This window comes from Cryptotermes secundus, unplaced genomic scaffold (assembly GCF_002891405.2).
Source record: "Cryptotermes secundus unplaced genomic scaffold, Csec_1.0 scaffold283, whole genome shotgun sequence".
NCBI classification, from domain to species: Eukaryota; Metazoa; Arthropoda; class Insecta; order Blattodea; family Kalotermitidae; genus Cryptotermes; species Cryptotermes secundus.
This window is the reverse complement of record NW_019729212.1, coordinates 221,728-233,106: the sequence shown is the minus strand read 5'-3', so window position 1 is coordinate 233,106 and position 11,379 is coordinate 221,728. Positions and strand designations below refer to the sequence as shown.

The 11,379-nt window shown below is 41.4% G+C and overlaps 1 protein-coding gene across 1 annotated transcript; it reads right to left on the bottom strand.

Annotated features, from left to right (window-relative positions):
• Positions 1-3,222: 3,222 nt before the first annotated feature.
• On the bottom strand, positions 3,223-6,769 carry LOC111865384 (putative gustatory receptor 28b). Its single transcript, XM_023853361.2, has 4 exons — positions 6,557-6,769; positions 5,508-5,576; positions 4,665-4,754; positions 3,223-3,534 (listed from the first exon to the last, which is right to left on the bottom strand). Exons 1-4 carry the CDS (start codon positions 6,686-6,688, stop codon positions 3,391-3,393), a joined length of 435 nt encoding a protein of 144 aa, XP_023709129.2. The 5' UTR covers positions 6,689-6,769; the 3' UTR covers positions 3,223-3,390.
• Between the last annotated feature and the right edge of the window lie 4,610 nt (positions 6,770-11,379).

The window sequence follows — 11,379 nt, the reverse complement described above, 5'->3', positions numbered from 1 at the left end:
AAGAGGATCACATGGAGACTCCATGTCGAAAGGGCTGTGGACAAAGCCATAAGCACGTACATAAGCAAATATTCCCTATTCAGAAGCGAGCATTTAGGCGCTAATGTTAGAATCATTATTTATAAATCCCTAATTAAGTTAATAATGAGTTATGCCTGTATCACCTGGAAGGATTGTTCGAACGCCCACCTCCTGAAACGACAGCTCCTGCAGAGCTGAGCTCTCCGGGCTGCTGGCAAATTTGGCAGGCGCACGACGATCCGCGGTTTGTACGTGGTTTTCAAAATTCCTTAAGTGTAAAGTTACGTAAATTAATCGAACATAAAAGCGCAGAAATGATTCAAAGTCATCAATATCCACACATATTTGCAATGCGACACGGAGGAACGACGCGAAAACCGCTGTCCAGCGGGGGTTCCGCGCTCAACCGGTCGAATTCTACAACAGCGGCATCTCCAAGCTAGTGGTGCGTGGGACAAATGCCTGAACCGGGTTGGTGACTATGTGGAAAAATAGTCAAAGGTACTTAGAACACTGCCTCTATTTTGATTTCCCTGTATGTGTATTATTGTGGCTGAAAAAAAATAGGGGCAAAGACTTTTCGATTTGCCTTCGTAGATCCTTATCGATAAACAATCCAATAACGAGTGGCATAATCATGTAATGATTGCCTGATGATGATACGACAGGGTCGAAACATGTAGCAATACTTCCACACAATAAACGAATGATGCTACGGTAGTGTTGATTTGTTTACTTTAGAATTGTTGTGTTGACTGATACATTAAGAATATCGCATGAAGAGAAAATCTCTCATTTCTCCCGAAAACTTGCAAAGGTGGGACCTTAATACAGTATTTGGTACATCAAGTATGGTCTATTTGAAATATCTAAGGTTAACTGCAATTTCACTCAATTTACATCCTTATTTTCACACTCACAGAACCTCGTAGCGCGGAACTAAACACTGAAACTGTTGAAGAAAGTCGTCTTCTGGGATCTGGCGCCGTGTATTCTTGGTTTTCACCGACGTTTCGGAGGAACGTATCGCCTCCATCTTCAGGGCAGGTGAATCGCGTTGCGAATACAGAGAGCAGTAGCTGCAATGATTCGGAAGTGAAGAGCGCTAATTTATATAGGAAGTAGGCAGGGGGGNAGAGGGGACCAATGGGAACAGTGAACAACGATTTAAGTAACCATATATGGTCCGGGGTGGAAAGGGGCGGAGAAGAAACCGGCCAGTGAATCCAGGCAACTTGGAGGTCAATGGCACGTAGGTAGCGGGTAAACAAGAGGAACCGGTTGGCTGGGGACAGGCTACTGACGTCAGTGACATGAAGAACTGGGGTGGCTTTGTGGAGTTCTCTTGAGGGAAGAGATGAGAGGTTTCCATGACTTGTTGAGACAAAACCCTGTTTCAGAGTGGATAATGTTCAGTCCAGTGTCACATACGAGTTTACAACACTTCAGTCCTCATTGACCTTACATGTTTCGATTCAAAAGAATCATCTTCAGAGGCGCACCACTACGATAAGGAAACACTGTCACATAAGATATTTTAACAATATGCACTTAAGATATGTCTAATGCTTAGTATATAAATTTTTTATCACGGTTGGTTTTGATGTTTGTCTTAGGCACTCACAATGGCGCTTCTTGAAATGTAGATTTACTTATGATGATGTTTCTTTTAGTGTATTTCCTGGTTATTCTGACTGGGGTTTTCCACTGCACGCGATATGATGTTCACTTTTTCATACAGTAGCCTCCCAATGCATTTAAAATTGTATTAAAATTTCCATGTAAAAAATTAGTTATTATATTAAAATATCTTGAGCCAACATTGGGTCATGTTGTTTTCCTCCTCATGGTGGGAGATGTCGTTTATTTCTCTTGAGTTTATGTTCTTGTTATTAGAGTGTAGTTTACGTGCGTGCTGTTTCCTTGTTCATGTTGTCCGGATGGAGCTCGATCTCAATGGCCTCCATGATGATGCGATCCAGGTAACGGCTCTTACAGGTGATTATGGCGGTTTTGTGAAACTGGATACGGTGGTCTAGTTCGATGCTGTGCTCAGCTACGGCTGACTTGTCCGGATGTTTCAGTCGTAAATGCCGTTGATGTTCTTTCAACCTGGTGTCCACAGAACGGCCCGTTTGCCCAATGTAGACTTTGCCGCACTTGCGGGGGATTCTGTAAATTCCCGGTGTCCTCAGTCCCAGGTGATCCTTGACAGGCCGGAGGGAATTAGATATTTTCTTAGGAGGCAGGCCAACTGATTTGATGTTGTGTCGGTACAGCACTCTGCTGATCCTGTTGAATATAGTCCCGACAAAGGGCAAGAAGGCGACAGTGTCTCTGCGGTCATCATGTTGATTGTAGTTGGGACGGCGGTTGAGGGCCCTGTGGATCTGCCGGTCGTTATAACCATATGGCCACATCCTTATTTTCACACTCACAGAACCGCGTAGCGCGGAACTAAACACTGAAAATGTTGTTTCATATTGAAGATATGCACTCTGCTTAAATAGAATTGTTACAGCCACATTTGCGCAGAAATGTGCATAAAGATGTTAATTAAATTTTATTTTTATAGAACAAGCTCAGACATCGAGGAAAGAATTAATTTAATATTTTGGTTGAATTTCAACTTTTCAATATTTACAGTTACAGTGACATATGCAATGATATGTAAAATGTTATTTTCACACAGAAGTGTAATTTTTATTGTCGAAATGGCACGAATGTGCATCTTACCAGCTGAGGAATCGTAGAACATGATTCTTTCACCAATCTCAAATCATGGCAACAGACTCACAGCTAGTACCTGACATGAAAAAATTTAATAGGGGTACCTGAAGCAAGTGTGAGGATAACACCACAGATTGGTTCACCATAATTCCAGAAGGGATCAGCACTGCTTCTGCAGATGCACGATCATAATACATTGGATCGAGTAATATTTGTTGGGTGGAGGTTCTTTTACGTTACTGTCAGGATCTAAAGCATACAGTAGCCAATTGAAAGGTGACGGATGACTGCTGAATTGGAAAGGGAGAAAACGGTCGTATAATGATGCAGATGGTATCCCACACAAAGAATACGTATAAAATTTCTTCCGAAAAACTTAAGGAAAGATACTGTGTGTAGCGAGGATTTCATTTAGAAAATTAATCTTATAGAAACAAGATATAAGGATGTGCAATTGATCCTTCTCAGAGCAGTGCATACTACAGCATATCTTTGCATTTTACAAAGGACTATGAATGCATTGGGCAGATTAGCGACTCTCATCTTCTGACTGACGACTACTCCACTTATTTGTTTATGTTATTCTACATTTACGTCTAGTCGCAGCTTCTAACAGCACGTGCTCTCTGCTTAAAGTGATCATTGGTGCGGGTAGTGATTTTCTGACGAATCCGGAGTCACGAGATAAGTTTCTATTCCGGTTGTCATGTTCTTGTTAGAATCTGGTAAAGCAAGTTGAAATTGAATCAATATCACAAGATATGTAGTAACTGCCCCCACGATCTGCAACATTAAGAGAGAAAAACGTTTCAATTTTCCATTAAATACATCAATATTTTAACGTTCAAAACGTTATTATACGAGGATGCAACTGGAATGAAGCCGTTAGTAACAGAAAGCGTAGCGTTAAGTACAACTCGTGCAACATCTTACGTAACCGCTGATAACTGAAGACGTGTGGTGTGTCTTATATTTAAAGTTATATGTAAGAGAAACAATAAAGACTGATCTATCCAAGGTCGATGCTTATTTTATTCCCGAAATAAAATTATACATTGTTTAAACAATTTCGCAAAACATATAATAATTTTCAACCGCCTGCCATGGCTAAACCGTAAGAGATGGATCGGACGTATCGCGAGTGGAACACGCCAATAAATGCCAACTTTCCAAGAACGCAGTCCGTTTGGGTCCATCGCTTGCGGTTTAGGAGTCATGGTCATTTGTCTGTAACACATACGGCTAATTCAATTCGTCTGTTTAGTGGATGACGCAATACTGTCACGTATCCTGGTAACGCGACAGGTGATTAATGTCCCCCGGATTAGATGATTCGATTTATTGGATATTCACCAGGCGGAACTACACTTAATTATGACACAATCTTACTGTGACCGTAACACTTCATAACTACGAACAACAATAACACTCTAAAGGTTACTGTAACTACACCAAATAAAATAAAGACTTTATTTATGGCTTCTTCTGTCTTCTTCCGACTTCCGTGTGTTGTATTCTGCTTTCACTTCTGCACGGACGGCTTCTCTACTCCTCTCCTTTTATTCTGCCAGGCAGTCGGGGTAGCAGACACTTACTTGAAGAGTTCTATTTCGCGTTTTCAACGCAACGGCCTCCAGCGTACTGGTTGCCGCGGGAACTGGAGCGGTTCGATATCCGTTACCTAGAAACTGCTACGCGAAGCTCCGCTCAGCAGGGGATGGCGGCTTTCAGGCGTCGCGTCACAATATGCTCCGGGGCACTTTTCTTAAACACGGTCTGTATTATTTCCTCAGGCTGAGAAACAGGAGTGAAGTGTTTGTTTTGCAAGTGCTGTTTCAGACTCTAGGTTTGATATGGGAGATAGAAGACACAAAAATTTGTTATATTAAGAAGAAAAATATTGAAGCTCTCACCGAATAGAATAGCGTGTAATCCAGGGGGAAGAATCCACAGGCCGTGAACTTCACTTTTCGATGAAGCAGCTGTAGTGAGAATTCTTGCAACTGAAAAAAACAAAATGTTGTTGTGCTAAACTTTTCATGATTTTTCTGATTACAAAACCGTTTCATCAAAATTAGAAAGAATAAATAGCCATATGAATCAGTTAATTTGGGTAAATTGGTTCTTTTTTTAATAATTTGCCTAGTAAGGTAGCACTTCTTATATCACAGACATTTATAGTAGGCCTATATGTTTTTAAATAGTTGTTAAACACTGTGACACAAGGTAATAAAAGTAAAACATTGCTTCAGCAAAAGTGACCCATACATGCAGTACAATATACTAAAGAAGAGGCTTGGAAATTTATTCATAGTGCAACAAATATAGCAAGTCTGCCCCTGTTTTATTGGTTCCCAAAACATACACATTTCGGAGAAATTATAATGGGCATAAAATCTATTTTCACTCTTGTCTCCAATCGATGTTTATCCAGTTAACATTTGAAATGCCCGCAGATGGGTTTGTAGGCCTTTCTGTAAGATGACCGTTATTTCTGTGAAACTTTAATCAATCTTGGAATGTATCGACAAATGTGAGTCTCCCTAACTCCATACGCAATGAACATTCAGACAGCTGTCCTAGGGATAATACATGGGGACAGGTATGGCTTACATCCGAGGAAACTAATAGTGAAATTCTGATGAAACAGTTGTAAATTTACACTGCATTACTTCCATTCATGCTGCCAAGCAAAATTTTTTTCTGAACTGTATTTTCTCGTTATTTTGAGGCTGGACGTACTTCTCTGATCTTACCTCTTCTCTTAGAACCAGGTCATTCGTCTTGCAGAGAAATCTGTGCACTACAACAGCAGTGCGATTCATCTGAAAAATAACACATCCCATATATGTGTTTTCTTATTGTGAGAGAGTCAGCTAAGATTTCCTACAAGCCAGAGAAGAAACTGGTCGATATATATAGGTGATCTGTATATGATCCATTCCGTGTTTCGAGGCCTTGACAATTATAGAAGTTGCGACTTTCTTCTCATTTATAATTTCATCCTTTCTTTTTTCAAAATGATTTCCCTCTCGTTGTCTGTAATCTTGGCTCTGCATTGATGTAATTTCCATACATCAGACTTTTCACCAGCTCCTACCAACCCGAGTTACCATATCCATCGCAACTAATTCGTCATGAACGCCGCGCCATAGCTCAAGCGGTTAGTCGCTGGCTTCCCACCGCGGCGGCCCGGGTTCGATCCCGGGTCTGGTCAAGTGTGACTTGTGGTGGACGAAGTGGCGCTGGGGCAGGTTTTCTCCGAGTACTTCGGTTTCCCCTGCCAATCTTCATTCCAACAAATTCTCCACAATCACCCTCACCTATCATCTGGGGCTGGTACAATAGACCAGAAGTGGCCGCAGTACAAGGGATTTATAGTCCCACCCCACTAGCAATAAAAAAAACCCATCATGGAGTTTGCGACTCAGCATTTTGAAGCTCTCGTTCCATGCTGAGTTAGCTTAGTCTCTGTCGCCGCCTCAACTGCCTGCCGTCGTAATGCTTTCGTAAGGGAATCCGACTTCAATTCAACAGGGCGCAAGTATTTAAGGCCGTAGGGCATATCGCAAAAATATACTGCATTTCTTTTATTGTTATATTTAATATTTCGGTTAGACTCCTACCTAATGTGCCCCGAATTTTTAACCCGAGGGGTTTGACTAAACCAGCTAGCGACCACTCGCCCCTCTGTAGAGCTGAGAATAAAAATGCGTGAATGTTAACTTGCATTGCCCCTACTTGTTCATGATATAGTGTTTAAATACAAGGGTAAGTTATACATGTCTGGAACAAAGTGACTCACCTCTTTAGAAGTAAAACTGGTAAAGTACACCAACCATATCAGATGAAGTGCATAATAAAGCAGACATATGAAATAAGGTATGCTTTCTCCTGCATTACACAAGAAACTCATTTTCTGGGCAACAAACTCCATCAATATAAAGTACAATACATGTGTAAGTGATATGAATGCTCTTGTTACGGCGAGCAGTAACACTGCAGAATATACTGAATTCGCTGACTCAGCAACTTCACACGCTGACTCATGTTGCTTCCGAATGTGTCTAAAACAGGTAACCATGGAACTGACACCCGCACGCTCTGAGACTGTCGATTTATTTGAAATGGTAAACAAATTAGAACCTTCCTTTCTTATATATTCTGCAGAACACGGGAAATTAACTCTTCCTTCGTTCCCAGTAAGAGCACAAATATGGGAATTCCAGTTATGAACGGTACGTTTCAGTACAATGCTGATGGCTACGAACTGGTTTTCTGACACGAAACAACAAAATTCTGCGATATAGTAGCAGATAATTCTCAAGACACCATCAAACTCCTTTGCCATGACAGAAAATCCCAGTTCACTGACAGTACCCGAAACTAGCATAATTGCAGCGAAAGTCTGGATAGACAACATTGTCTGCAGGTCTTTCTTCCAAACAGAATAAGAAGTGTCCTCAACTACATCATTTAAATGGTCAAACAGACGGGCTATTCTCCTGCTGCGTAACAGAAGTGTTAAATAAGCTAACACTAAACAACAAAACGTTACGTAGACTAGAATATTTTCGCTTGAATTGCAAATATTTTTCCAAAGATTTACAATTTTAAATTGACCATATCCAAGGATACTGGCTATTGCTATAGACAGTGTAAGACTGTAGACTATAGCTAGTATCGACACTGCGACTTTAGTTCTCTTGGTGTCACCGACTACGTCATAGGGAGCTAATCCTAAGATTTTAGACGTGAAGAAGATTGGTTTCAAAACTGTATAAATATGAGCTACTTCTTCGTGTCTGTCCATTGCCTTTACTAACTTCGCTTAGGAATAGTACACGAATGTCCCTAAGTCGCAAGTCTGCACTAAATGAGCCATGACATTTTGTTTCCTCCTCCGATCAATACTGCCGTTGTGTCATGCATTATCCTAATTGACCAGTCACTCTGCATTTATTGAGCATTTTTTATGTGGTTACAGACATGTTTTCCTTCAGTATATTCCCAGAAGACATGTTTAACCATACCATTTGAGAAATGGTATAAGCCAAGGACGTGTGGATAACCAAAGGATGTGGCACGAACGAGCCACGCAATATAACCGCCCTTATGACGCTGCTTGTGAGACCCTGCATCATTGCTCTTTTCTCTTGCACCAACTTAATAAAATGGGCTCAAAATACCGAGGACCAACGCCGGATTCAGGTAGTCTGGGGCCTTGGTGCACATTTGATTACAGGCTGGAAAATTATTTGAATAAGAGTGGAATAAAAATTTGGGATTGGAAAAGGACATAAAATTTAATTATGCATAAGCGGAGTGTACTCAATGTCATGTATTTATTTATAGCGCCGGTCGCAGTGACCGCGCGGTCTAAGGCATGAACTGTCTTCGTGGGTTCGAAGCATGGATGTCTGTGTGCGTTTATTATGTGTTTGTGTTCCTGTTTGTAGGTAGAGGCCTTGCGACGGGCTCACCACTCGTCCAAGGAGTCCGTCCGTCTGTGTAAAAAAGATTACGAAGCTGAGAAAGAGACCAGGGCCCAACAAAGGGCAGTGGAGCCATTAATGAATGAACGAATAAATATCGAAATACATGATGTAAAGACTAGGCTTGTATATGTAAAGCTATCCCTGTAACAGGCCGTGAGATGTTGAGGCTCCCACATCGTCTAGAAAATCGGCTCACAGATGACGGTGAGGTTCTCAGCCTTACATAGCCCCCCCCCCCACACAGGAAGAAACCTGGTACTCATTTCTGTTAGAGGCTGAGTCGACCCCGGGCCATACTGCGGCTAGAAGGACTAGGTCAATTGAAAAAAAAAAATCCATCTCATCAGGATTCGAACCCGCGACCTTCCGGCTTGTAGCATAGTGCCACAACCAACTACGCTACCGCGTGCCCCGGCTTATATACTGTAGTGTGGAATATATATTCACTAACCAATTAAGAAAGTAGTGAAAGTTTTTGAAGAAGAATTTACGAGTCATAACAGAAACAATGATTATACATTATAATCTAATAATGTCTTGCATTTCTCTTTTCGTACGGGCCGACTCACTGACGTGGTGGGTACCCATACACGTTGCATATAGGATGACGTAATATTTTCAGGATGTCTCAAGAAATAATTGTCACTTGTATCGTAACTTGCCAATTAATCGTCAGATTTGTGTCTACAATTCTTTAAGTACGAAGGAAGAGCAAAGTGGCGACACCAGTGAGAACTGCCATTATCTACAAGAGCAGAAGTTTCCCGATTCGAGAGACTGGCACCACTTAGAAGTCCCAGGTGGCAAGATACAAATTCCACAATTTGTACGTGTTACTTTTGTAATGTTTGTAGCTTATCATCGTGTTGAGGATGAAGGAAAAGGTTTTCAGATGTGAAAAGTGTGTGAGAATATGTTGGATACGTAATCGCGTACAACAGATAATGGGTGGTCCTCCAGCGTAGGAGACTGCCGAACGAACGAGAGCAGCTTGTCACGAAATGTTGCACAGGGCCTCGGAATTTGACGGATTCTTTGGTGGCACTGGACCACAAAACGGGAGCATGAATTGAACATGGAATATTATGACTAGGATTTAATGAGAGGTTAACTTTAAGATAAATTTTAAATTGTGTGTTACATGTTCTATTACGTAGGCCGCACACAGGCATGCGTCAAGACATGTAACAGTCAAAACACGATATCTGCGACATGACGCAAAGAAAGGAGCATAGTTGAAACGAATGAGATTCATGTAAATAATATTTAACACATAAGGTCCTACCTCACACAAAAAACACTGAATTTTGATTGTAGATTTATTTGAGTTATTGCTCCTTAGGGAAATAAGCTCTGTTTATGACAAGAGCTATACAAAACACATGGGTAAAAGTAACGAGATATTTTTGTGAAACATGGTGGTACATTCAATTTTTACTTTCGCATGGACTCCATTTATATGTGTTATTCTTATTCCCAGATTGTTAGATTTTTATAAACATTTTCAAAATATTTAATACCCTGCCCATAATCACATTTTGACTTACTTTCCTGTCATTTTCGCAGCATAATTCCCTACATTGATCGATATGTTATGCTGTGGACGCAGCATACATGAAGTCAGTCCTTGTTTCAGTATTGGAGGTTGCTCTTGGAGACGCCACGCTCCGCTGGTTAGCTCGAGAGCGCTAGACGAAATTGAAAGAAAATGACTAGGTAGGTAATCGTCGCTCCAACGATCTGGAAACATTGAGATAAGCCTGTGGATTATTATGATCTCACTGTCTCCAGAATGAAATTATTATTCACTGATTTCAGAAATACACACGGGAGGTAGAGACATGCCTCACATCCCACAACACCCAAGTCTACTGATATGAGTTAGATGAAATTTATATTGACTTCCAGGATGAACTTTCTCCGGTCATTTAGGTTAGGTTTGTATTGGTCGTGTAAACGCCGCTTTTCACGAACCTTAAACCAAATATTCTAGATATTCGCAAAGACCGTTTATTGCATAAGAACTCAGCAGAAACTGTAACCGTTCTTTCCCAAGCTTAATTAACTTTCAAGGATTAGGTTTAGAGACCGCCGTCTACCCAGTCGCTAAGCATGAGTCCTCAAGGCGTAGGAACGGGATTGAGGATGGGATGTGAAACGTGTGCGATTAATTGGTCACGAGCCAGTCACACCTAGAATGAGTCACACAATTCGTTGTTAGTATATATTTGTTGAAATAACAGAGGTACACTGCTGTATTAGTTATTCACAATTCACGTCGGCGCGGTTGTCACGAAATGTCACGTTAATCGTAACTACAATTTTTCTGGGTGATTTAGAATAAAGTGTAATGTTCATGTAGGGGCCGCGCCATATAAAGGTTACTGTAACTACACCAACCCACAGCGGCGGCCCGGGTTCAAGTGGGATTTGTGGTGGACAAAGTGACGCTGGGGCAGGTTTTCTCCGAGTACTTCGGTTTCCCCTGCCAATCTTCATCCCACCAATTGCTCCACAATCACCCTCACCTATCATCTGGGGCTGGTACAATAGGCCAGAAGCGGCCGCAGTACAAGGGACTTAGTCCCATCCGATTAGCATTAAAAAAAATGTTCACGTAAAAGTTTCCACTCGCGGTGATCAACGTAATTCTGAAAGGTTAGTTGCTCCTTCAGACTGGAGCCACCCTCTCGACGCACTGCACACGAGGTTCCGAGGTAATACTGTGTACTGAACACCCCGGCAATTTCCAGGTTTCTTTGCTATCATTTCACCCCGGAATCTCTTTGAGGACTTCTCTTAAAGGACAAAGGGTTGGTCTGAAACCGAGGGTTATTGTTCCCTTCCTTCTGTGGTGCACAGCGTCCTTCAAGGCGACAATTTGGCAGCACTCCAAAAAAGCCATAAATCCCAAAGTGAATAAACCATCTTTAATTCCAAACTACAGCAGTTTATACCCTGCTTCCTGCTTCTAACAAACAGAATCGATATCTCCCGATTCGACTCTCCCTGATGTTTCTTAAAACTTGTTCAAATTGAGTACAGAATGAATATTATAATCAACACAGGTTCGACTTCAATTCGAACCAAGGAAGGATCCCTCGAATTGTGGGTACAAACCATAACGCAT

Excerpts from the sequence above, each read along its gene's own strand:
- LOC111865384 (XM_023853361.2), bottom strand. The coding sequence starts at position 6,688 with ATGGAGTTTGTTGCCCAGAAAATGAGTTTCTTGTGTAATGCAGGAGAA. Across the intron at positions 5,577-6,556 it reads CCAGTTTTACTTCTAAAGAG|ATGAATCGCACTGCTGTTGT; the intron begins GTGAGTCACTTT and ends GTTATTTTTCAG. Across the intron at positions 3,535-4,664 it reads ATTACACGCTATTCTATTCG|ATCGTGGGGGCAGTTACTAC; the intron begins GTGAGAGCTTCA and ends TTAATGTTGCAG.